The sequence below is a fragment of the Aethalodelphis obliquidens genome, unplaced genomic scaffold (assembly GCF_003676395.1).
Source record: "Aethalodelphis obliquidens isolate GAN/ISIS:26980383/991018 unplaced genomic scaffold, ASM367639v1 scaffold28, whole genome shotgun sequence".
In the NCBI taxonomy this organism is placed as follows: Eukaryota; Metazoa; Chordata; class Mammalia; order Artiodactyla; family Delphinidae; genus Aethalodelphis; species Aethalodelphis obliquidens.
The window spans coordinates 14,412,833-14,440,290 of record NW_020837972.1 but is presented as its reverse complement, the minus strand read 5'-3'; the positions used below and the strand labels follow the sequence as shown (position 1 = coordinate 14,440,290).

General features: G+C 46.2%; 1 protein-coding gene across 4 annotated transcripts in view; it reads right to left on the bottom strand.

Moving 5' to 3' along the window:
* The window catches only part of CCDC60 (coiled-coil domain containing 60), a 234,963-nt gene that overhangs the window by 11,793 nt on the left and 195,712 nt on the right, over positions 1 to 27,458 (bottom strand). For all 4 annotated transcript variants that reach the window (XM_027124730.1, XM_027124731.1, XM_027124732.1 and 1 more), the window contains 4 exons: positions 23,653 to 23,760; positions 12,823 to 12,913; positions 8,353 to 8,587; positions 1,259 to 1,343 (listed from right to left, as the gene is read on the bottom strand). In XM_027124730.1, the coding sequence (XP_026980531.1) occupies positions 1,259 to 1,343; positions 8,353 to 8,587; positions 12,823 to 12,913; positions 23,653 to 23,760 (519 nt within the window). The remainder of the gene's footprint in view (positions 1 to 1,258; positions 1,344 to 8,352; positions 8,588 to 12,822; positions 12,914 to 23,652; positions 23,761 to 27,458) is intronic.

Sequence of the window (27,458 nt, the reverse complement as noted above, 5' to 3'; positions counted from 1 at the left end):
GCCAGTATTTCATGGCGTGAGTTCTTGCAAAGGAAGGAGCCTCTTGGAGCTGATGCTTCATCACTGTCATCTGTCTTTAACACTGATAAATCAGGCGCAGCGACCGGGGCCTTAAGGGCCAACACTGTCTCTGAGAGCCTTCAACGCCACCGTCCAGAGCCCCGATGTGAGTTGAGGCAGCAGCAGCCAATTCATCATTAACAAGCAGAGGCGGGTGTGATGCATGTCAACGTGCTTGGTGAACCGTACTTATGCTAATAACAATAACCGATAAGTCATAGCCGGCATCCCAGGAGGCTGAAGGTGACGATGAACCTCTCCAGTGCCTCATTTATTCTCAGGAAGTCCTCTGCTTACTCTGAGGGATCCACACTTGGAAAGGGAACTTCAGCTCTAGCCCGCGTGCTCTCTGAGACTTTTAGAGGCCAGAGGTCCAGTGGACAGGGCTTTCCGCCGGAAGGAGGACACCTCAGGTTCAAGTCTGACTCTCTGAGCCAATTACATTGGTTGCCGGCTTGAAACTTCAAAGGGTTCTTTTTGTTCCTAGGATAGAAATCAGAATCCTAGAGGTGGCTTCCAAGGTCCCCAGACAGACTTATATCTCTGCCCATCCCATCTGGGAAGGATTTCAGTTCCTTGAAGGTGCTACGCTCCCTTTGGACCATGTTTGCACATGTGCCGTCTGCAGTATTCACTCCCCGCGCTGGCTCTCCCGGCGACCCCCCAGCGACTCTGGCCGGTGAGCTCCTTCTCATGCTTCATCCAAAATCTCAGCTTAAAGTTTCTTCTTTGGAGGGAACTTCTCTCATCCCATCCCGGACTAGATCAGATGCCCCTATTATGTCCTCTCACAGGTCTGAGCTTTTCTTTCATAACACTTCCTGCAATAATTAGTACGGTCCATCCATATTCATAAATACTCACTAAAAGGATGAATGAATAAACCTCTGGGTTCCTGGGAAGCAGGGCAGCGGAGTGGATAAGAGAACAGCTTTTGGAATACGAAAGATTTGGATTCGAGATGCGGCCTTACCATTCGTTAGCCTCTCTGAACCTCATTTCCTTATTTGTAAAATGAAGACAACAGTACCTACCTTGTAGGGTTATTGGAAGAACTCAGGGAGGTGATACACATGAGCAAAGTACACGGTTCAGCGCTTGTCACAGAGGAAATGCTCAACCGTTGGGAACTGCTGTCCTTTATGTTATCACTATGATGCTGACATCCTTTATTTGCCCAGGTGTCAAAAGAACATACCTGGCCGCTTGTTTTTGCATCCCATCTGCCATTGTGACTGTTCTCTGAGCATCTTCCCGAACCATCTCCAGGAGCTTCTGCAGATCTGATGGGAACACAAGAGGTCACTGTCCGCAGGGTGCTCGTGAGACAGGACTGCGCAGGTCACGGCCCAGCCCCCAGGCCGATATCGCCTCTGCTCTGGCGTACTGGGGAGCCGGAGAAGGATGTGACCGGGGTCTAGAAGTCTGCAGGTTGTAAACGTGACTCGTCTGCTTCCAACCAGTGACTGGCCATCTCCTCTGGGACGACAGCTAAATTCCTCCCCATGGCCTGTGAGGCCTTGAGGGTCTTGGCTTCTTTCTATTTCCTGTTTCATCTCATTCCTCCTGGCCGCAGCCCCCCTCCACCCTGCCCTTAAACACTCTTCTGTAGCCTGAGATAACTGTTTCCAATTCCAAGAAGAGATCAACTTGCCCGGGAAAACCCTCTCTGATCCCAAAGACCTGAAGCTCCAAACTGGCGATTCGCAGGCCGACTCTAGCTCGTAAATGTGTTTGACTTGATTTGATGTAGATGCTCAAACTTTTCGTAACTGGAAGTTTTCACATTACAAATCTGGGCCTCCAGTTTCCCTGGAAAAGACTCTGAGGTGGGGCTCATCCCGTGCTGATGGGGCCCTTTAGAACTTCCAGTGCATTCTCCAGCTCCCCGTGCCCCCCCACTCCTCACTGCATTAGTTGATTTGCATATTCATACTTCACATTGTTGCTTTTTACACGATGTAGAGATATTTCTTTGTGCCTGACTATTATGGGTTGACTTGCGTCCTCCCAAAAGATAATGTTCAAGCCCTAATCCTCAGTACCTCAGAATGTGAATTATTCATGTTCTTATTTAGAAATAGGGTGGCTGCAGGCGCAACTAAGATGAGGTCATACTGGAGTAGGATGGGCCCTCAATCCAATACGACTGGTGTCCTTGCAATAAGGCGGGAGAGACACAAAGGGAGAAGATGGCCATGTGATGACAGAGGCAGAGACTGGACTGCTGATGTGTCTACAAGCCAAAATGCCAAGGCTTACCAACAACTACCACAAGCTAGAAGAGGCAGGGAAGGGTTCTCCCATACAGATTTCAGAAGAAGCATAGCCCTGCTGACGCCTTCACCTGGAGTCTAACCTCCAGCACTGTGAGACAATAAATTCCTATTGCTTTAAGCCAGGAAATGTACTTTGTTAAGGCAGCCCTGGGAATCTAACACATGGACACTCTTAAAAGTTGGAAAATAATATATATTTGGAGTAAGCTAGGTGCTCCAAGAAAAGTGGGAGAGTGGAAGCCCTAAGTGTTTTGTACAAATACAGATGGGCAAGCAGTTGGCACCCTGCTTGTCATACAGGCATCTCTGTCGATATTTGCTAAATAAATAAGCAAACGATTAAGGAGGAAAAAAAAGTAGGAAGGGGTTTGGGAGACTATGAGCTAGATTTGGAATATCAATGAAGGAAGACAGGGCCAACATGGACACCTTTCACTCTTTAGTAGGTGCCTGTAGTCGGCTCAAGGTCAAGTCCCAAAAGCCGTACCTGCAAGGGTGAAGGCAGTGCTTCCCAGCGCCGTTTGTGTCCAACCTTGTTTGTGAATGCAAGTCACTGGGTGCTAGGGAAAGGGTGCTCCCGTCAGTGACCTGGGAGCCATCTAGGCTGTGACAAACGTCAGCATTTAGCCACTTTCCACTCCCCCTTCCTCATTCTCAAGTACTGATAGTTTATCTTCCCAGTAACTGGTGGGCATGATTCCATCTGACCTGGATCTGGTCTTCATTTTTGTCTTGTCACGCCCACCTTCCCTACTGCCACGCATCCCAGAATCCTTGGGGTGTGTCCAGAAGCCTACTGATGAGGGAGCCCTGGATGCTTCCTCCACTTTCTTCCCTTCTCTTGGGGACCCAGCAGCACCATCTGACCACTCCCCCACTCCTGCCCCTACCCGGAAGCAAACCAGTCTAGTGGATGGATACCAGCAAATGAGCCCAGTGACCTGGCACACTGGGCAGCTCTCCTAGAGGGTCCCCTATAAGGCTCCATGTGCCATTTAATGCACCAAAGGTTTCTTTCTGCCAATAATGCCTCTGGGCCGGAACGGTGCCCACTGACATCAAGCTCCACCCGTCACGTAGCTGAGGTTGGATATGTATGAACTAGAACAAAGCCTTGGGACTGTGAGGCCCATAGCTACCCGCCAAGGCCCATGTCTACCCGCCAAGGCCCATGTCTACCCACCAAGGCCCATGTCTACCCTCCAAGGCCCATGTCTACGCTCCAAGGAAGGAGAGATTTCTTTGGAAAAGGTGCAGGTGCCACAGAATAGAGTCTCCCTGAGGAAGACAGTCTTGTGATGGATGTCCACACTCAGAGGAACCTGCTTAGTTCTCAGTCCCCAGGGCTATGGGGATGCCATTGCCCAGTGCTCAGAGATAACAGCATCCTCTGTTTCAGTGCCGAATCACACCCCTAAAGGAAAAATCCCTTCCTCCATTGTCCATCCCCGGCCTGTCTAAGAATCCCCCTCGAGAGCAACTATACCCATTTCGTCCTCTCTGTTGGGGGAAAAGAAAGGAAGTCCTTTTGTTGTATGGGGTTGTTTCGGTGGCGGAGTGGGGGGAACAGTAGAAGGCAAAGGACCCCTCTTTTTGAGTTACTATTTAAGTGAGTTTCTCCTCTAACAGTTCCAAGACTGGAAGATTCAAGACTGGCAGAAGGAATGGTCTGGGCTTTGGTTCCTCCGGAATCCCTTGGCCATTGATTTGGGAAGGGACCATTCCACAGAGAGGCCACGGCCTGCTGTCCCCAGCGATCTGTGTCCACAAAGACTTCATTATGCAGCCAGCCCTGGAAATTAAACCTTGGTCAGATGGCATGTCTCTTAGAATAGGATTCATGAAGGAGGAGGTTTTAGAAGGCAATGGAAGTCTGGGAAATTAATCTACTTTTGTGAAGGCTCTGACAAATGCAATGGAGGTTAAGGTATAAATAGAGAAAAAGGGTGAAGAGGCTGAGGGAGAAGGACTTTCTCTCCTGGGTGTTGGTCTCTGGTGGGAATGCATCTCCCAGCCATTGCTGTGCACCTGCCGTGTGCCAGGTAGAAGGTGAGTAAGACGCTGTTCCACGCCCTGCAGGGAGCTCACACTCCTTTGTCCTTTCTTTAGTAACAGAAATATATGTATGCATATGTACTTTTGTGTGTGTGTGTGTGTATACTTTTGTGTCTGTGTGTGTGAGGGAAGCATTTATTAGCCCAATTTCCCAACATGCTTTGTAGCTAGGTGTGCCCCTGTGACTAAATTCTGGGCCATGAGATTTTAGGAGAAATACTGTATGAAGCTTCTGAAAAGACTGCTTAAAACTCAGCTGGAAGTGAGCACTTCTCAACTTCACCTACTTCCTTCTGCTTCCCTCGTAGGATGTGACTCTGATGACTGGCATTCCAGCAGCCATTTTGGACCATGAAGCGATCCGTGGTGGAGAAGAAAGACAGAAGGAAGTAGGATCCCTGATGATCTTCTGGAACCACCCTATCTCTAATCTGTAAGAAAAATTAGTTTTTATCTTTTTTAAGCTACTCTTTTTCAGGTCTCTGTACCTAGCCAAAAGAAGTTCCTACCTGAAACAGTGAGATGTAGTTGTAAATTAAAATTAAGTACTTAATACATGCAAATACAAAATACTAAGAGAATTGAGAGAATGAGAGTCAGGGAAAACTTTACAGGGGAGGGAATATGTGAGCTGGGTCTTAAAGGTTGAATAGGAGTCCATTCGGCTGAAGGGTTGGAGGTGAAAGGGCACCACAGACAGAGGAGGGCATGAAAGAAGATGCATTGTTTAGGAGGAGAGAGTATTTTTAGTGAGGCTGGAGCACCTGGTATAAGGTGTGACATGGCAAGAGCGGAGCCCATTATAGGCAGCCTGGGACAAGATCAGATGCAGTGTCTTAGAGGCAATGCGGGGGGGTCTCTGAAAGATATTAAGCTGGGAAGCACTACGTTAAGTTTTTAATTTAGAAAGTTCCTTCTGGTTCAACACGGACAAGAATCTGCAGGCAAGGGAGGGTAAGACAAGAAGCAGAGGTTAATTACGAGGCTGCTACTGTCATCTAGATGAGAGGTGATGAAAACTGGACCAGGGCTCCCCAGCCTAGGTGCCTACAGGAAGCAGATACCACAGGTGAGTGACAAAAGCTAGTGTGAGAAAAATCAGGCTGCTCTCTTGGTCCTTCATTTCCCACGTTTTCTAGAGACTTGGGTAAAGCATAGAAATTAAGTGTGACATGAGGGCCAGACTGCCTGGTTTCAAACTCCGGCTTCATCACTTATCGGATGTGTGCCTTTCGGCACATAACTTAACCTCTCTGTGCCCCAATTTCCTCATCTGCAAAATAGGCAAAAAAAAGTTGTTGTGAGGATTAAATGAGTATGTATATCTGTGTATATTCACATACGCACACACACACACTCACATATACAGTGCCTGACACATAAAAGTCCTCCTAGGGTTAGTTATTGTATCATCATCATCATCATTCTAAGACAAACAAGAGGGCAAAGGAGATGATAAATGGGCAAGCACTTGGCCAACTGGGAGCAATGTAATGATTGGGAGTAACAGGGAGTGGTGGGGACTGTGGAAAACTAGAGAGCACATGCCCCACCTAAGAAGGGCAGCTTCAGTTGACTGCTGTCATGCAGGGTTGCAGGCCCACTGTTGCCACAAAGAATAATTTTTTTTAAATCAGAATTTTGATGTCCAATCACTCAATCTTAAAAAGTCACTCCTACTTTTTTTTTTTTTTTAAACAAAGCCTTGTGTGGTAAACAAAACACGGTCTGCGGGAACCAGCCCACGCGCCCCAATTTTCTATCTCTAAACTAAGACAAAAGCAACAGGATGGAGAGGGCAGGGTTCAAAAGAGCTTTGGGAGACGGCACTGCTTGGGGCAGGCAACTGGTTAGACTGAGAGTAGGAGTAGGGTGGCCGTTAGGGAAGGGTCTGTGGTGTCTCAGGTGCCTGGAGAGAGGGCACTATTCTCCCCTCCCCTCACTGCCAAGTCTCTTCTCCCTCTGGTCCCTCCTCCCTTCAGCTCTCAGGTTGCCACTGGGAGAACCACATGTGAACTCTGGGCCTGAGGTACTTCTTGAAGCTGGGGACTCTTCTCTGCTTGTCTTACTTGAGAGCAAGGTTTTCAGAGTTAAGAGACACAGCGCGGACACAACATTAATAACCACACACAGACCTTTGAAAAGAAAACCAGGTCTTGTTACCCCTACACATGCAACCTTCCAGAGCCTTCCTCTTGCACTTGGAATAATTCTGAAGTCCTTACCTTGCTCTACAAAGGCCACGCATGCTCTCACCCCTGCATCCCTCCCCAGCTTCGTGTCTTCAGAAACTCAAATGTCAGGGCTGAGAGAGGCTTCCCTTGACCACCCTGTCTAACCTAGCTCCATTCCCACCAATAGTCTCTCTCTAGCCTGAATCTTGTTTTATTATCTTCCAATCATGTATTATCTGCAATTGGCTTGCTATTTATGGCTTTCTTGTTTATGTCTGCTTTTTCCTTGTAAAATATAAGCTTGGGGAGGGCAGGTGCTGTCATCCTCGGTTCCAGGAACACAGTAGCTGTTCAATAAATACATTTTGAATGAAAGAAGGTTCAAGAAATCCAGAAGAGTCATACATCTGATGACGGTTTATCTCAGTTCCTCTCCATCTGCGATAATACTCTGTTCAGCAAACAGCTTTTCAGGGCTTAGAACTTTTCTTGGTCTCCTGTTAGCAAGGGGGATGGTGGAAAATTTTCTCATTGGCCATCATTACTATGAGTCCTGACCACTTACTGAACTTTTGCACTTTTGCCCATTTCTGGCTTTGATAATCGGGGCCCTAATCAGGCTTTCTGGTTTACCTTGACCTTTTTTTTCAACCTCCTTGTATCTGTACTAAACCTGGTCCAGCTTTGGTTGCTATGGGCATTCTAGATCGTGTGAAAGAACACTGACTGAGCAGGCAGGCCTCAGCTTAGGTGGCACTGAGGGGACAAAGCATGTGGGGATATGGCAGAGAAGGTGTTTCATGCACCAGAGTCAGTAGTTCTGCAGTGAGCCTTCCTCTTTCATGCCCCTTTCTCTTTCTTCCTTCTGCCTTCTCCATCTTTCTGCATAAATCCTTTCTTTTCCTGTCTCCTTTTACTATACAAGCTCAAGCCAGGAAGTCCTGAAAATGAATTTTTTTACACGACTTATGGAACCCAGTCACAATTCTACCTGGTGGAGGTCCACAGGGTCCCCCTAAAAGAGTGTGCAAAAACATGTATGTGTGTGTGCTTGAATTTTTTTCCTAAAGAGAGGCCCATAGTTTCCAACAGATTTTCTAAAGAACCTGTGTCCCCCAAACAGTGAACCATTGAAAAGGCTTGTTTCAGAGTGGGGGGGTCACAGAGTGATACAACTTCCCTATATAAAATGTCCAGAAAAGTCAAACTTCCAGAGACAGAAAGTAGACTTGTGGTGGGAAAGGGGAGGGACTGCCAGTGGACGTGAGGTTTTCTTTGGGGTTGATTGAAACGTTCTAAAATTAGATGGTGCTGTTGGTTATACAACTCTATAAATTTACAAAAAATCGTTGACGCGTACACTTAAAACAAGTGAATTTTATGGTATGCAAATTATACCTCAATAAAGCTGTTGGCACCGAATTTCAAAAACATAGTATGAAAAAATGTAAAATATCTTATCAAAACTTCTTTATATGATCACATGTCGAATGACAATATCTTATAAATTGGGCTAAGTAAAATATACTATTAACATTTTTTAAAAGAGCAGTTGATGACCATGGGCTGTCTCCCAAGGAGAAATGGTTCAGAGTAACCCAAGTTAGAGTATATTTCTGATCTCCACTGAGGGAAAGCAAAGGGGTCCATGGAGACTGAACAGGGCTAGGGGACCTGTGTGTCTCCTTTACCTGAGTGGGGCGAAGGTGGAGCACATGGGGCTCTTGATATCTGGCTTCAGGGCAGAGTCAGGGCAGACTCGTCAGATCTAAGGAAGGACTTACTGACATGGAGAGGTTCTTCTTCAGGCTTGGCCGAAGACGATTCACTGTCCTCAACGTCCTTGCTGCCTGTCGCCTGGGTGATCACACTCTGGGGCTCATCTGAGCCCGGGTTCACGGAGACCATGCTGCTCTGGGGGGATGACCCTCCACTTGTCCGAGACAGACTGAGGGTGGAGCCTCGCCGGCTTGGTTTGTAGCTGGTGACGCGTGCTACAGGCACCTTGAATCTCTTGGTCTGAAGGAAAGAGAAAATAAAGAGGGATTTTAGAAAGGAAGGAAGGAAGGGAAGAACGGAGGAAAAGAGGAAGGGAGGGAGGAAAGTAGGAAAGAAAAAAAGCGAAAACCTGGCTCTGAATGTGAATTCCTTTTGGCTCTTTCCAAACACCATGAGACATATCCTGGGTCTGGAAAGACCTTCTGTCACAAATCAAGATAATTTATACACATGTGTTTATTGGAAGCGAGTCTGATGGGACTTATTCTACTCAGTGAGTGCAATGGTTGCCCAGGTAGTCACCACAGGAAGCCAAACATGTATTCCAATGATGTTGCCATGGACGACAACGGTTTTTTACTTTTCTTTTGTAATAATCATCAGAGTTGATTTTTAAACTGGGGGAGGATGGGTCTAATCTCTTTAGCTGCATCTTGGTTTCGACCCCCAATTCTATGTATCAACCTTTTGTTCACCAAATGACACCTGGGGCTCAAAGAATAAAGATTTATGTTCACTGGGGTTTTCTGAAGAATACAAGATGGAGAAAACTCTAGGCTTGACACTCAGGAGGTGCAGGTGAGGGATGCAGATTTGTCTGATGCGGGGGCACCCTTGGGTGGAGGGGGGAGGAGCCATGATGGAGGTGGGTGGGAAGACCTAGATGACAAGTCCTAGGAGGTGAAAGGGGGTAGGTAGGGAGAGTCCTGCGAGAAGAATGGGGATTTTTGGAAGGAGTCAGAGTGGACAGGTTACAGGAATGTGTGCGTGTCTGTGTGTGTGTGCGTGCGTGCGTGCACACACACCGTCTTGCATGACTGGTGTCACTTCAGAATGTACTGTGTGGGCTTATGTCTTCATTTAATTCATGCTTCATGTCTAACTTGCCCTAAGTTGCTCAGCTGCTCCAGGATAAGAGCTCAGTGAGGGTCTGGGCTACAGTTTACACTCCATTAAAAGAGAAACAATTTCATTTGAGAACATTTGAAATGAAAGCCCGTGGAGGGCAGTCCAAGGTCTTCTTTGGATGAAACTCATAGTGTGTGATACCCTAGGGAAGAAGATAAGGAGAAGAGGCAGCACTGAAGACCACACAACATTTAATAAATATCTAACAGGGTGGAGAGAATTGTTTTCAGCAGGACTCACTGAGAGTCCACTGTGGGTGATCAGAAGTAATGTTTTGATTGGCCACCTCATGGGGCCCTGAGTGTAGGTGGAACCTCCCTGCTCCGGAAGAGCGGAGGGATTTCTTGCTTGCACAGGGCAAGGGGAGGGTGGGGGAAGAGAGACGGAAGAAGGTTGTGGGGCTTAAGATGTGATATCTTCCTGGGAAGGCCACCTCCCCCAATGTATTCAGTGAAATTCTACACAAGTGACGAACGCTTCAGAATATGATAGCCTGGGGAACTGGAGTTCAAACTGGGTTTAACCGGATCTCCAAGGGAGCATGGGAGTTACAAAATGACTGTGATAAAGAAAAAGCAAATGCCAAAAGTTGGCATGTTCTTCCCTTTGATAAATTAGGGGCTTGATGCAATGTCCCCTTTGTCCTGGCATCGCAACTGGACAAGAGCTTGCCAGACTGACAGCCCCTCTGCTCTCTGCCCCCAGAGGGAGAGAGAATGTCAGCGCTCAGGGATAATACCTGTAGAAGGCAACTCTTCCTGTCTCACCTGGCACGACATGAATTCTTGACTCTGGAAACCACACTCTTTACATCAATGTCATTTTTGAAGGCTGGACAGATTGTGTCACCAGGGCAGCCTGGAGTCTTGCAATGAGCACCAGACTCAGAGCCAGGGGACCTCAAGGGGGCCCTGAACAGGTCACTCTCCCCTGCTTCTGTCCCCTCGTCTATACAACAGAGAGGACGGGCTGGGATGATCTCAGAAGAGCTTTCCATACCCAGAGTTCTGTGTGCATCTTCCGTGCATTAGGATTTCATCCTGTGCTCCTGAAGTTGCCATTAATTAAAATTCAATTAAAAGCCACAGACAGGAAACCCAGAGTGAAGGGCTGACACTTCTCATTAATTGAGAGTGGCGGAAAAATAAAATGTGGGGGGAAGATGTGACAGGCAGTTTCAGCATCCTGCTTGCCCTTTATTGAACTGACTCTCCCTGAATTGACTTAAATCCCCAAATGTTTCTTCTCTCTGTTTTGTATTTCACTCAGGAGTGGTATTAACTGGCTGCCGTGTTGCACCTCAGGAGGGACTGCTTTTTGGCAACAAAGGAAAAGACTTCCCTGAATGATTCCTTGTACTTTCTTAGAAGGAGGGATTTCAAACTGGTGGCCCATGGGGAGACATGTTCAGCTGCCCAGAATTCTACAGATTGGGGATATCTTTATATAAGAACTGAGGTTACTGGTCTCTCTTGAAAATGATAAGCCCTGGGTCCCATCTTCACATGGCGAGATGAGTAGAACTAAGCAGAGGTTCTTCCCTTTAGCTGTGCAGAGTTCCTGTTTGCCACAGACCTCACCACTCCCTACTGTGTTACCCAGCCTGATTCTTTTCATTTATGCCATTTGTCCGGCTCTTAATGATCACTGCCTTGGCACTGACAAGCTCCACACATACAGAACACTATCAGTTTGCTGTGGAAGTTGACTGGAGCCTCTCTTTCAAAGTCCTTAATTTACAGCTGAAGAAACTGAGGTCAGGAGAGAGGAAAGGACTTCTCCAATGCCATGCAGTGAACAGAGTCACAGTGGCTAAACTAGGTCTCCTGATTCCTAATTCAGTGCTCCCTCATCCTCAGAATGGACCACACTGCAGCCCAGAGTTTGATCTGCAGACTCGCCCAGGGGGGATTTCAATTCAGTGAGAGTTCAAGTGCAGTGACTCACTCGTCCTTCCTCCAACTGTAGTTGTGACTACTCCTGAAGGACATTTTTTTAAAGGTTTGTGGCTCCTGCTTTTTCTGTGCATCTCTGGAGACAGATACACACGATATCTCCATAGCAACTTTCTGTGATAAAAACAAAGGTTCTCCTTCTCAGGGCACTTAGAAGTGCCCTGATGAAACAGCAAGGAAACGGTGAACCTTCATGAGGGGCAATGATAATCCTACCAGAGAGAACATGCTTTTGAAGAGCTCAGTGTTTTAATAAACAGGGTTTAGTAAACAGACCCAGGATTAACTCTGGGCTCTGCCACTGCCCAGCTGTGTGGCCTCATGCAAATCACTCAACCTCTTCAAGCCCTAACTTTCTGCTCTCCTACCTGGAAATAAGAATACTGCCCCCATGCGGTTGGTTATTAGGAGGACAGGACTGGCTAATACACCTAAAGAGCTTCCTTAGCACAGAACCTGGCCCACTGTAATTCTGTTCAAGATTGGCTTCTAAAATTACATAACCACAATAATGCTCAGCATTTTCACATTTTCAAAGTGAGATTGCATACTGTTTCCTGGGGTTCTTTACTAATGTAAAATAGCTAGCTAGTGGGAAGCAGCCTCATAGCACGAGGAGATAAGCTTGGTGGTTTGTGACCACCTAGAGGGGTGGGATAGGGAGGGTGGGAGGGAGGGAGATGCAAGAGGGAAGAGATATGGGAACATATGTATAACTGATTCACTTTGTTATAAAGCAGAAACTAACAACAACCAAAAAAAGAAGTGAGCAGAAACCAGCATTATATCCATTTTGTGGGTTGGAGCACAGGTTCAGCAAAAGTCTCATTGTGTGCTCTCTCAACTGCCTTTAGCTCTCTACTCTTGCCATTATTATTATTACGGTGCTTGTTTGTTAAGTGGATGAGTTTGGGGCTTTTGGGGGTTAGGAATGGTTTTGAGTGAAAAGAATAGACCTCTTGATTTTCTCTTAATAATAAACACACGTTCTAGTTTGTAGAAAACCCTGTCTGTTCAATCACTCACTTATTTTCTGACTGAGTTTGAAAGAAAAGGGAGAGCGAGAGAGAAAGAGAAGTGACTGTTACTGATTAAACGTAGACAGTGAGTGAATCCATTTCCTTCCAGTGACATCTCATGAGGTGGCTGCTCGGCCACCCCTTCCCTGCTGCGTGAGGTGGTGTCCAGCCAAACGACATTTCTTCTAAAATCCCCAGATGAGCATTTTAATTAAAATTTATAAAAACCATCCAACAGCACGAGGTTCTGACTTCCCTTCACTCAGAGAACCAAGTAGAAAAAAAAATCCCATCAGAGAGAAGACTGGCGAAAATGCCTCCCACCCAAGTTGGGGCTGGTAGCCAGGCGGCAGAGTCACGTGCTGACAGTTACCTTTGGGGCTGTGATGAAGCGCTCCCACCTCTGTCCCATGGACTTGTCCTTATTGATTTTTTTTATTGTGCTCTTGCTTCCACCTGGGTCCCTGAGTGAGAAACAGCTTAATGAGTTTTCCATTTCTAGAGCCTCAGTTTTACTACAAGTACTTTTAAGAAATGCAATAAAGAGATGATGCATGGTGGCTGTTCTCTGCTCTGATTTTTTCCCCCTCCTATACTCGGGAAGCAGTGGAAGGGGCAGTTCTTCAGAGCCGGGTCTCGCGAGTGGGAATCGAGGTTAGGAGAGACCACCGCTTACTGGGTAGGGACTGAGGGAGGTGGAGTGTATTTGTACACATTCCGCATCTGTTTGCGTTTCGGACTTGGGTCCTCTCATAGACTCCAGCGCAGGTCTGCGGTTCCTCTTGGGGGTGAATTAAAAAGCATGTTCATTTCCAAATCTCTGCCTGCTCTGGTGCCTAAGGGTCCCACCATCAGGGTCACTTCTGAGTAAACGCACAGAGAGAATTACTAACTTTGCTTGGGCGGGGGGAGCTTACAGGGTGTGTTGCACAATGAAAATCACTGGTTTGGAGTTTATTGAGTGAAAATTCTACACAATTCTACATGCAAGACGCTTCTGTGCATTCTCGCTGAATCATCTCAACAAAACCTTGTGATGCAGTCATTTATCATCCCATTTTACAGATGAGAAAACAAACTCGGGGTCTTAAGTCACTCATCCAGGTGCATATTCACAATGAATCTAATGACTCTCACTTGCATGGGTCCCGCCAGGGCCCTGTACCTAATTTTGTATTTTAACTTTGTATCCTTTTTCTTAAAGCGCCCCTCTCCCCAATTAAATAAACTGCAGGTTGCGTGAAACCTGGATCTTCCCTCATGGGTTGGAACTTTCTGGGTATGAGACTGAAGCCCCAGCAAGTTTGGATGGTGACATACCTATAACCCTTGATCAGAAACCTGTGGGACCGGATGTGTTGCCAAATTCAGAATCTTGGCATTTTGGAATGCAAATATGCTGCACGTAGACCATATGTTAACATAATCCTTCCAGTGGGGTCTCGGCAGCATCTTATAATCAAACACATGAATATTTCTGCAGTGATATCTATGAATATTTACACTAGGTGGGATAAAGACCGTAAATAGCTTCAAGTCAAGTTTTGCCACCAAATCAGTTTGGTTCGTGTCAGATTTTGCTGTCAGATTGAGTTATGGCAAAACTGAGTTTTCAGAGCCTTTTGGATTCTGGACCTGTGGCTATGGGGTGGTGGATCCCTGTTGATAAGCAAGCTCTCTCAGCGACCTCTACCTATCTATGTATTGACTGACTGATCTGTTGATCTCTCCATCCATCCACCCATCCATCCATCCCTTTCTTTCTTTATCTCCTTTTTCTCTGCAGAAAGGGTTTTAGATGGCTGGGAGCCTTTAGATCATTTGGCTGGCTGTCATCCAGCGTAGAGGAGGGACCTGAGGGAATGAGATGGCCAGACCAGTTTGATGTGGGGAGGCACCAACAGGAGTCTAGACTTAGCAGGGGCTGCCAAGTGCTGGTGGTGGGGGGAGATGCTCAGACAGGAGGCAAAGGTGATCAAGATAAATAAAGCTCGATTCTTATGGCATGCGGGTCTGAGCCGCAGAATCAAAGGTTTCTACCAGCCCAGACGGGGAGGGGGATGTGTGTGCTCTTTATTGGCAGAGCCCTTGCTGGGCACCTACCAGCTCACAGCCACAAACTGAGAAATGCACACAGACAACAAGGTGAAAGTCAGGCTGGGGAGGGTGGGGTGAGAATGCGCCTCCAAGCTTTTTGTAAGACTTTATGTTTGATTACACAATAAAAAGCCCTCTGAATAATTAACAGTGAAGCTCATGTAACGTTGGTTCTGCCTGCCTCTCCCCAGCGTAATCAAATTAGGGAATGTTTAAAATCCAGCTGGAGGAAGGAGCAGCAATACTTCAGTCCTATAAACAATATTTAAACTAGCGGCACTTTTGAAGTCTAATTTAAGGCTCACCAACTGGAAGCTTTAGTGCTTCCGCTTTGGAGCGTTTCTTTCAAGACCACAGGGCTTTTCTCGCTTTTCCCCTTTGCTAACGCAGCTCCTGCTGTGCCTCCAGCCTTCTTCTTGATGTTCAAAAGCAAACCCTCTTCCCCTTTTAAAATTAAATCTGGTACGGCCAAGCTTTCAAAATCTTAAATATTCAGACCCGATCGGGAAGATGGAGGTTTCTCGTTCACACAGACTTCCAAGACGACCCAAAATCTATTGTGACTTCCGGCAGCAGGTTAAATGAGCTAAAAATGCAGCAAGGTCCCAGGGATCTTAAAAAGCCCTGAGCATCGTTCTTGCAAAGCCACTGATAAAGAAAGGGCCTGGTTGGACAGAATCCGTCTCTCTGAGGTTTCACTTTCAGTAGCAAATAAACCAAAAAGGAGGATCGATAGGGGGAGAAAAGGCAATAACCCAAGCGTCGTCATCCACAGTGGGCTGACTGCACACTACTACACAGGCAAGCTGAAGTTCCTGCCCACGGCCTGGAGGGACAGTCAGGGCCCTTCACCCACCAGAGTCCCAGGTCTTCTCGGCTTCTTAAAGTCGGGGGTCGCTCTGTGACTTGCTTTATCAAAAATACTTGAGCGAAAGTGACACGTGGCCTGTAGGGCGATGCTTTAAGGGCCAGTGCTCAGGTCAGATTCCCTTTCCTGCTGGGTCCTTGGGCCACTATGGTGAGCAGAGTCCCGTGCGGTGGACACGTAAAGGGTGAGCGAGAAATGAACTTGCGCTGCGCTAAGCTGCTGAGATTTGGGGGTTGCTCATCACGGCAGCTTAATTGACCTTACCTAATTGATGCCTCTGATTTACTGTCTGTGTGACCTCAGGCCAGTCTCTCTTGAGCATCAGAACCAGGAAATGGGGTGTACCTGGGTGGTTAACAATGGGTTTAAGAATCGGGTGGACCAGCTGTTTGAGTCCTCCGCCTGCCCTGCTGCTTCCTAGATGTGAGATTTTGTGTAATATTTACCCTCTCTGAGCCTCAGTGTCCTCATCTGTCAAATGGGGGAATATCAACTAAGTCAGAGGATGATTAGAGTGAAGATGCAATGAAATGGGGCTCGTTAGGAGCTTTCCAGGCTGCCTTGTATACACAACTGAATACAGCTGAACTATGAACAACACACGCTTTTTTCAATAGAAACCTTAATGTGGCTTGGAGGAGGGGCTGATGGTGGGCAAGGAGGCACTAGGGCACATCCGTGGGGGAGAAGTGGCTGTGATTTTGAGACCACATTTTCTCTCTGCTGAAGCTTTCTGGGGGATCCTATCTGCCAGAAATCAAGGGAAGAAGTCGTTGAGCACCGCTGCATCTCTTTTAACGGTACCGCCAAGCACGTTTTGTTCCTAGCAGCCACTTGAAGACATCTATCCACAGCGGCAATCAGAGTAATTTTCTCAAATACTTCACTCTTTCTGAATCCGCATTCGCTCCTCAGGGTGGAAAGTCTGCTGGCTGGTTTAGGATGTGTTCACGTGTCCACAAAAAGATGGGAGAACGGACGTAACTGCTGATTTTGCAGCAGGGAGGGAACAGAGTTCAAAGCTACCAGGATCTCCCAGGCCAGGGTGCCCATTCCAACTCCTGAGTGATAGGTGCTCTGATGATCCTGCCATGTTTTCCCACTCCTGTAGAGATGTCCACTTGAGAACAGGCGTGGAGGAATAATGCAATTAGGTCAGTGCAGGTAAAATCAGAGACTTCACTCAAATGTCACCTTCTCTGTGAGGCTTTCCCTGACGACCCAACTTAAAAGTCACCCCCCCACCCTGTCACTATCACATCACCCTGTCAATTTCTTCATGACGCTTAATGCTATCTCAAGGAATCTTGATTATTACATGTTTATTATCTGTCGCTCGCCTCCACATCCCTTGGAATAGAAGCTCCAGAGAGCAGGAATGTTGTTTTGTTTTCATGGGTGAATCCCCAGTAGTGCCTGAAAAAAGTGGGTTGAAGGAAAACGAGACTTTCTGGGGTCGGGGTGGGGGGAAGCATTGCTGCTAATGTGTTGTTCAGAATGATGCCGCCTTTTTTCACAAGAGTGACAATCTGGCAAACACTTAAAAGATTTGGGGGGAATTGGTTAAGTATGTTGATAAACTCCACAGTCGTTAAAAGAGGTTTTGACATGGAGAGATGTTTAACTTATTTATTAAGTTAAATAACAAAAATTTAGTTGCAAAACAATAAATGTAGAACGGCCTTTTTTTAAAGGAAATTATATATTTAGATATCATATGATCTTGGTAAGTTGAGGTCCCTTTTGTATCCTGGCAAATAAATGAGTTATTCTTTTTTTTTTTTCTTGACACCAGACTGTTCCCTAAATTAATTGAAGATTTGGGGGCCTTGGCTAGAAACAGAGGAAACAATCATTTAGTGGTTAAGTGCACATGCTTTGCATCTGGGCTACCTGGGTTCAAGTCCTGACTTCTACTAGCTGCGTAACTTGGAGCAAGTTACTTAAATTCTCTTTGACTCAGTTTCCTCATTTGTAAGTCAGAATGAGGCTCAATTAAGGTCATATATCCAGAGCAGTGCTTGACAAAGAAAGCACTCAAATGCCAGCTATTTTCCTTATAACACAGTAGCTGGATTTAGGTGACTGTGTCATCTTTGAAAGGCTTTATATATAGAAAGGCATCTATATTTTTCTAAAGCAGGTGTGGGTTCTTTGTGCCTGAGAAGCCCAGCCTTTGAGCGTAGGGACTCTCTTAATGAAAATCAGGATTTTCCACTTGGACTCTCCACTTAAGAGTGGGTCCAGGAGTTCCCTGGTGGCCTAGTGGTCACTGCCGTAGCCCAGGTTCAATCCCTGGTCGGGGAACTGAGATCCTGCAAGCCAAAAAAAAAAACAAAGCAGAAGAACAGGAGTGGGTCCAATGGTGTCTCTCCGGGACAGCCCGAGGCAGTAAGACATACCTGACTGCCCCAGCGGAGAGCACATGATTACCTGCCTATGGAGGCTCAAGGCTGCCTGGAAGGTACATCAGTAACTCTTCACTTCCCTCTTAGGCCTGGGGTCTGTCCTGTCCTTTCCCATTGGGTGGGGGTGAGTGGCACTGGGAAGAGGTGGCACTAAGGCTTGAAGTGCTTGCTTACACCGGGTCTTGTCTGTTTCTCTGTAAAGATCCATTCGTTTCTAGTCAGTCCTTGGAAAGTGAGTCTCTAATAAGAATAAAACCAGTAGAAGTTCACAACCCCTGAACCAACTCCAAAATCCAAAGGGTCTTGACAACCAAAAAACAAAATTAATAACCTATTTGGCAGCAAAACATGACCTGAACTGATGGGAGGCTACTGATGACCTTTATTTACCTTTGAGTATCCACTTAGTATAAATATTCATTCAGTTTTTTTCCTGCAGAAATATGTTTGCTGCCCCAGCTCCCTCTGGGAGTAAGATATTCTATACGGTATATGTCCCATATTTCTTTTCTAAAATGTCGAAAAAGAAAAAAAAAATCAGAATTCTGAAACCCAGCTGGTCCCTAAGGTTTGAATAAAAATCTGTGGGCCCTGATATATGAAACAAGTCTTACTTTGCCTAAACAGAAGCCTACATCTCTCAGAGAAGGGTAATTAGTACATTCATTATTGAAGGCTCAGTTTCTGCTCTGTGTGGACCTGATCATCTTGTCAATTGAAATAAACTCTCCTGCTAGGAGTAGAATTAATGAGGATGCTGGGAAATGATAATGTGTTTCAACTGCCACATGATGAAATTGGGAAGGCCTTTTTTCCTTTTATTTTTTTTCTAAATAAAGCAGAGACTCCGGTGCAACTAAGAATGCAATGCTAAAATCTCTCATCTGTCCATTTACCAAACCATTCGCCAATCCATCCAAATATGGGATCTTCCTGCAGTGAACAAAGATCATCTGTTTGTAGCACGCTAGATGCCAGTTAGTAAAGTTTCGCTGCCTGTAGAAAGCCCACTTTGAGGTGTTGAATCACCCCACTTTCTTACTATAAAATCCATAAGGGGGCAGGATTGGACCTACAGCCATCATAATGTCTAACAGAAACAAAACCTGTGGGATCTACAGGGCCTGGAGAATGGATGTTTCCTTCTGGAAAATGCATGGTGGGTATCAGGACTCAAGGTTTATGTTTCGAGCACTTTAATAACAGAAGATGCTTGCTTGACGGTGGAAACTCTGAGAAGCACAGTCAGGGGAACTGAAGATGTGGCATTTTCCTCTTGGGGTCATTCCCTGGATTGCCCATCTTTGCAACCAGATTTTGGTTGAACTCACGTAGCCTTCCCCCCGCCCGCCCCCATCTCGTTGTATCTGTCCATTCGCTCAGTGAACATGGATCTCAGCTGTTGGTAAAATTCTGCTCAGAGGTTTACTTCTTCCCTAGCCCTAAGTCTCAATGGTATTGACAGTCATAGCCCTAACTGCTCTTTAAAATCGGGATTTTGATCTTGAATAGCTATCGTCTTCCCAGACATCAGGCTAAATGTTCTATGTGCTCTGTCTTGCTTAATCCTTACAAGAACTCTTCTGAAACAGGAACACATTTGACACATGAAGAAACCAAGACCCAGAGATATTAAGTGACTTTGCCCAAGGTTACACAGCCATTAAGTGGCAGGGCCTGGACTCACCATGTCCTTCTGAGGTCAAAGTCCTTGACCTTAATCACTCTACTCCCTCTGGACCTTAAAAAATGTGTTTGAAGATTTGGGGAAATTCACATTATGGCATAAGTGTGAAACATCATAAATAGGGATTAAGCATTAAAGAGAAGACACCCTTTTCTTACTAACTAAAAAAAAAAAAAAATCTTTCTGGCATTTGCTAGGGAACATAACACTCGCCCTGCCCCCATCATTCCTAATTTTTTTTTTTTTTTTTTTTTTTTTTGCGGTACGCAGGCCTCTCACTGTTGTGGCCTCTCCCATTGCGGAGCACAGGCTCCAGACGTGCAGGCTCAGTGGCCATGGCTCACGGGCCCAGCCGCTCCGCGGCATGTGGGATCTTCCCGGACTGGGGCACGAACCCGTGTCCCCTGCATCGGCAGGCAGACTCTCAACCACTGCGCCACCAGGGGAGCCCTATTTTTTTTTTTTTAATCAATCCCAAACAATGGTATGCTAGCGTCAGCTCATACTGCATCACAAGAACTACATTTGTGCATCTCTTCCCAACTCCAAGTTAGTAACATCATGGTGGTAAGCTTGAAATCAACCAGGGTGGGAGTATTTATACCATGGAAATCGGCATGGCTGCAAATCATGGTTTTTCCCTCTCTGGAGAACTGGTGATTAAACACTGACCAGCATACCACTGACCCCCAAGTGAAATCACCATCAGGAGCAAAGGGTTCACTGAAAAAAACAACCCCCAACAAATACTCTGACTTCCTGGGGGAATCATTCTTGGGCTGCATGTTTCCGTCAGGTCTGGCTGAGGTTCTGGTTGGTTGAGGTTCTGCTCTTACAGAGCTGGACATCCTCGGTTCCCTGATAGGATACTGTCCTGACGAGTCACAGGAAAACCTCCACTTGACTCAATGTAACCACTGTCTTTTTTTTTTTTTGGATAACAATTTTGGGTCCCCTTATGGGCATATTTCTAAAACCAATCAAAGGAAATAAAGATGGTCCTTTTTGTCTTCTCAATCCAAATTCTGTATTATGTTCTTTCCTCAGTTTGGGAGAGTGGTGCCCAAATGTCAGAGGCAAGATGTCACCGCTGGTAGCTCACTCAGGGAGATACAATGCTTTTAGAGGTCCACTGGTTCAGGGGCCTTTCTCTTAGAATCTAGGTATCAACTGTGAAAAAAATTAGATGTTGCACGGACCCATAAATTCTATTTCTCAGAACCTAGCCAACAGAAATATTTTCAACCCGGCACAAAATGTATGTGCAAGGATATTCCATGCAGTACTATTTTGAAATGGCAAAAACTGGGGAACAACCCTAGTGTCCATTAGTAGAGAAATGGCTATCTAAAATATGGTCTGTCCAGACCAAAGAATACTCAAACATGAAAAGAATATGGTAAAAATGTTAAAAGAATGTGGAAGATTTGCCTGTACGATGTTGGTAAACAAACGTTTGCTGGGCCAGGCAGATTCAATGGGACACAGGGTGGACTCACTCACTACACCCAGCCCGTGTTCTTTGCAGGCATCTCTGGTGATAGCTCTATTCCAAGAAGAGGCCCTCTGTCTAAATCCTGTTAGGCAGTTAGGGGGCAGGTCGAAGTTTCTTCCTGAGTTTTTTGGGCCTTTATTGTTTTTAGCTCAAAGTAATCCACATGCCAAAGAGACATTTTGGGGTGGCAAATTCTGCTCCCCTACAACCATGATGGAAAGATGTCCGTAAGACACTGTAAAAGGGGGAAAATCACATACATTTCCACTAAGATCAGGAACAAGGCAAGGTTGCCCACTCTCACCACTCTTATTCAACATAGTTTTGGAAGTTTTAGCTACAGCAATCAGAGAAGAAAGGAAATAAAAGGAATCCAAATCGGAAAAGAAGAAGTAAAGCTGTCACTGTTTGCAGATGACATGATACTATACATAGAGAATCCTAAAGATGCTACCAGAAAACTACTAGAGCTAATCAATGAATTTGGTAAAGTAGCAGGATACAAAATTAATGCACAGAAATCTCTGGCATTCCTATACACTAAGGATGAAAAATCTGAAAGTGAAATCAAGAAAACACTCCCATTTACCACTGCAACAAAAAGAATAAAATATCTAGGAATAAACCTACCTAAGGAGACAAAAGACCTGTATGCAGAAAATTATAAGACACTGATGAAAGAAATTAAAGATAATGCAAACAGATGGAGAGATATACCATGTTCTTGGATTGGAAGAAGCAACATTGTGAAAATGACTATACTACCCAAAGCAATCTACAGATTCAATGCAATCCCTATCAAACTACCAATGGCATTATCCACAGAACTGGAACAAAAAATTTCACAATTTGTATGGAAACACAAGAGACCCCGAAGAGCCAAAGCAATCTTGAGAACGAAAAAAAGAGCTGGAGGAATCAGGCTCCTGACTTCAGACTATACTACAAAGCTACAGTAATCAAGACAGTATGGTACTGGCACAAACACAGAAATATAGATCAATGGAACAGGATAGAAATCCCAGAGATAAACCCACGTACATATGGTGACCTTATCTTTGATAAAGGAGGCAAGAATATACAGTGCAGAAAAGACAGTCTCTTCAATAAGTGGTGCTGGGAAAATTGGACAGGTACATGTAAAAATATGAAATTAGAACACTCCCTAACACCATACACAAAAATAAACTCAAAATGGATTAAAGACCTAAATGTAAGGCCAGACACTATAAAACTCTTAGAGGAAAACATAGGCAGAACACTCTTTGACATAAATCACAGCAAGATCATTAGAGAAATGCAAGTCAAAACTACAATGAGGTATCACCTCACACCAGTCAGAATGGCCATCATCAAAAAATCTACAAATGATAAATGCTGGAGAGGGTGTGGAGAAAAGGGAACCCTCTTGCACTGTTGGTGGGAATGTAAACTGATACAGCCACTGTGGAGAACAGTATGGAGGTTCCTTAAAAAACTAAAAATAGAACTACCATATGATCCAGCAATCCCACTACTGGGCATATACCCTGAGAAAACCATAATTCAAAAAGAGTCATGTACCACAATGTTCACTGCAGCACTATTTACAATAGTCAGGATATGGAAGCAACCTAAGTGTCCATCAACAGATGAATGGATAAAGAAGATGTGGTATATATATACAATGGAATATTACTCAGCCATAAAAAGAAACGAAATTGAGTTATCTGTAGTGAGGTGGATGGCCCTAGAGTCTGTCATACAGAGTGAAATAAGTCAGAAAGAGAAAACAAATACCATATTCTAACACATATATATGGAATCTAAAAAAAAAAAAAAAGGTTCTCATGAACCTAGGGGCAGGACAGGAATAAAGACACGGATGTAGAGAATGGACTTGAGGACATGGGGAGGGGGAAGGGTAAGCTGGGATGAATGAGAGTGGCATGGACATATATACACTGCCAAATGTAAAATAGATAGCTAGTGGGAAGCAGCTGCATAGCACAGGGAGATCGGCTTGGTGCTTTTTGAGCACCTAGAGGGCTGGGATAGGGGAGGGTGGGAGGGAGACGCAAGAGGGAGGGGATATGGGTATATATGTATGCATATAGCTGATTCACTTTGTTATACAGCGGAAACTAACACAACACTGTAAAGCAATTGTACTCCAATAAAGATGTTAATTAAAAAAAAAGACACACAACAAAACTTTGAAAGGGAAAACACAAAAACATGGAGAATGAGAGGAGTAAAAGGGAGTGGGAGAGGAGGAAAAAGAAGAGGAACAAATGAGGAATAGCGCTGGGGAGACATGGTCCAAGAAGGGAGCTGGAGAGAAATCTAGCTGTGCTTCCAGGGCGGGGCTGGGCCAGCTGGCCAGTTTCTGTGGTGTAAATACTCCCACCATGGCTGAATCATTTCAAGCTTCCGATGTGGAGTTGGGGAGAGATGCTGGGAGGGATGCACAGGGGGGCTGTCACCACCGCATGACCCGTATGACCTGGCTCCAGCTCACCCCCCTGTTTGGACCCCACATAGCAGCACTCCTAAAGCAACCCACCCACCAAGAAACAGCAGTAGGAGGAAGGGAACCCATGGGAGCTTCCTCCCCCACGGCCCAGTCTCTTGCTAGTTACACGGCAGGTGGAAGGGCTGAGACCTACTTCGGATTCCAGCAGGTGATCACGGGCTTCATGGTGTGGTGGGTGTGGTCGATAGTCAGGGCCTCCAGGAGCCAGTGGAGGGCACAGAGCTGGCGGAAGATGGGCTCGCTGCAAAGACAGAGGGAGGAAGCCCAGCGGGCTCCTGTTAGAACAACATTCTTCACAACAATGGCGACAGAGACAGGAGTGGTGCTGGCTCCCGGCTGGAGAGCTGTCTCCAGGCTCCAGGAGTGTGGCAGCATTTCCCACACACCAGCATTAAACTTTCCCAATGGGCTCCTGAGCTATTTATTGGCCCCATTTTACAGATGAGGGAACTGAGGCTCAGAAGAGGTGAGGAACTTGTGCATGTCACTGGGCCAGTAGGCGGCAGAGCTATGATCAGACACAAGGTGACCCTATGCCAGTTACTGGGGATTTGCATGCACAGTGGGAAGGGACAAGGGAGGGTGTCCCACAGGTAGAGGACTGGATTCAGGCAAGTGAGAGGACTGAAGGAAATGAACATCCAACAGGCATCCGATTCTTCATCTGATAAAAATACGATAAATACACTAGCAGGGTCCAAAACGTGCGGAAACACAAGGAAACTAGTGTATTCATTGTACTTTCTCTCTACCCCAATTAACAACTAGACCCACTGCTTTAAATTTATAAATCCTTTGCCCCAAATGTAGCTGGATGTTGAGGAAAACCACATTGAACACATGATTTGAAAATGTAACTAAAACACCATTTAAAAATAGGTCTAACCTGTATTTTCTGATTTGGGGGGCATTCTGTATTACGATGAGCCAGGCATTGGGTAGGACACCTGACACATGTTATTTATTTCTCCCCAAACCCTGCCGGATAGGAATCATTATCTGAATTTTAGAGAAGAGGAAACTGAGGCTCAGAGAGGGGCCATCGGTTTGCTCCAGGTCACACAGCTTGTTGGTGGCAGAGATGGGGCCTGAATATCCCACTCAATGCTCTCGACAACCCTATAAGAAGGGTGACTTTATTCCGTCCTCTTTGCAGACAAGGGACTGGGAGAGGTAGAGTTGCCTGGGGTCACGCTAGGATTAGTGAGGATTTGAACCCGCATCTGTTTAATCCCAGAGACGGTGCTTTTGTGGACCTGAGCTCTTATTGTTTGAGGTGCTGATGGGGCCAAATGAGTGGCCACCCCGAGAGCAAGGTCAGGAGAGGGTTAACCTGCTGCCTGCATTCTTCCTGGAAGTGAGGGGGAGTCCTAACTAGCCAGCCCCTCCCTGCATGATTTCTCCTCTTACACTAATGGGTCAGAGGCCTCCATTACTAACCTGTGTAATTGCTCTTCTCTGAAACTGCTACTGTATTGATCGATACTCCCCAGGGCTCCTGGGCCTGTGCTCAGAGGGGCAGGCAGGAATCCAGCCTCCAGCTTCCAGGAAGGCCCCAGCTCAGAAGGTGGAGTGCGAGCCCTGGGGCTCAAGTGTGGAGCAGGCCCAGGCGTGTCCCGGAGAGCCCCTTGAGAGGCACCCATGTCACTCTGCTTGCAGGGGAGCTGCCCCCGTGCACCCCACTCCTCCGCCCCCACGCTCTGGGGCAGCCGTGTCCACCTGGTCTTAGGAAAACTTGAGTCAGCAGCTCTGTCTCTCTTTTTTCATCTAGAGCGCCTTCCTTCCTTTTTTTTTCCATCCACAAGTTATTTTCTAATAATAAGCAGCCACGCATCCCTCCCTTCTAATTTACAGGACCCGCAAGCCCACAGCCTTCCCAGTTCTGTGTCTTCCCCTTTACACCATCTCGGTCCCTACAGGCAAGTGCATTTCGGCAGCTCTGGGTACCAACAGTAGCAGTGGCTGTCCCATGTGCCCAGCCCTGTGCAGACACCTCCCTGTACCCTCACTGTGACCCCAGGCAGTTGTGAAAAGCCCAAGGAGACGCCCCCTCTTCTGTTCACGACTCAGAGCCCCTGCAGGCCTGGGCGTTCCGTTGTGTCCATTGCGGGTGGGGAGGGATGGGTAAGGGAGTTGACTGGTGAGGTGGGATGTGCTTCGTCACAGGGGCCGAGAGGCATGTGAGCATCAGACTCATTTCTGCAGGTGACAGGAACGGGCACAAACGTGGCCCTCACCCTCCCTTGCTTAAGATCTTCAGACTCCCTAAACCATCTGCTGTGGATTGAATTATGTCCCGAAGTTCGTATGCTGAAGTCTTAATCTCTAGTACCTTAGAATGTGACTGTACCGGGGGCCTTTAAAGAGGTGATGAGGTTAAAATAAGGCCAAGAGGGTGGGTCCTAACCCAATCTGACTGGTGTCTTTAGAAGAAGAGGAGCCGTGACCCATGGAGAGACACTGGGGTACACGTTCACAGAGAAAAAAGCGTGTGAGGACAGAGCGAGAAAGCAGCCCTCCGAAAGCCAAGGAGAAACGACTCAGTAGAAACCAGCATGTGGGCCCCTTGATCTTGAACTTCCAGCCTCCAGAACTGTGAGAGAATACACTTCTGTTGTTTAGGCCACCCAGTCTGTGGGGTTTTGTTATGGCAGCCCTGGCAAACCAACACCCCATCACATGGGAGACTCCCATCCATCTCCCCAGCCTCGAGTCTCCTCTCTCACCCCTGTGCCGCCACCTGCAGCCTGGTGAAATTCTGCTCTGTAGCGCAAGCTCACTGTACATACTCTCTTTGCACTGGGTTAAAATCCTAGCTTTGCCATTTATTAGCTATGTGGTCTTGGCCAAATTACTTCATTTCCCTGAGCCCCAGTTTTCTCATCTGTATAATGGCAGTAATCGTTGTAGTGAAAGTGAGGTGAGGTGCTCGGCACTGTCCTCTGCTCCTGATACACATTCCCTTTCCTCCTCCTCTGCCTCTCCGTGATTGCGTCTCAGCTTGGATGTCGCCTCCAGCAGGAAGCCTTCCTTGATTTTTCGAGCATCCTCTCTGCGAGGGGTTCTAAAGCACCCCCCACCCTACAATGTGTCCCTCTGTCCCTACATTTTGTGTCCCTGCTGTCTTGTAACTACCTGTTTACTTGTCTCTGCAGCCCACAAGCCTGTGAGCTACAGAGTCTTGTCCACCACAGGTATGCACAGAGTAGGCTCAATACATTTCTGGTTACTGAATGGGAGATGGCGGGAATAAATTGGTTGGGATCTGACACTTTCCAGAGCTGATAATTTGGGCACAATTCTCATATGCACAACCACAGAGATAACAAAGAATAGTAGCAACAACAGCAAAATAACAATAATAGCAAACACTTCCCATAGAGCGCTTACTCTGTGCCAGACACTCTTTTAAGTATTCTACATCCATTAATTAAAGTCATTCTTATAACAACACTGTGAGGAAGGTACTATTAGTATACCCATTTTTCAGATGAAGAAACTGAGGTCATATAACTTATCCAAGGTCAGAAAAGGCAGCAAACAGCAGAGCTGGAATCTAAGCCCAGACAGTCCGGTTCCCGAATCTGTGCTTTAATACAGTGTTGATGTCTCTTATTATAGGGTAGAGCCCTCATGCCCTTTTCAGCAGAATAGGGTTTCATCCAATGGGTCTGGACCTTTTTTCTCTGCTTATAGAAAGTGCCTTACAACACCTGCACACAGATGTTTATAGCAGCTTTGCTCATAATTGCCAAAAATTGGAAGCAACCTTTAGAGATGTATGGATAAATAAACTATGGTATATCCAGACAATGGACGGTTATTCAGCGTGAAAAAGAAACGGGCTACTAAGCCATGAAAAGCCAAGGAGAAACTTCAAAAGCATATTACTAAGTGAAAGAAGCCAATCTGAAAAGGCTACGTACTGTATGATTCCAA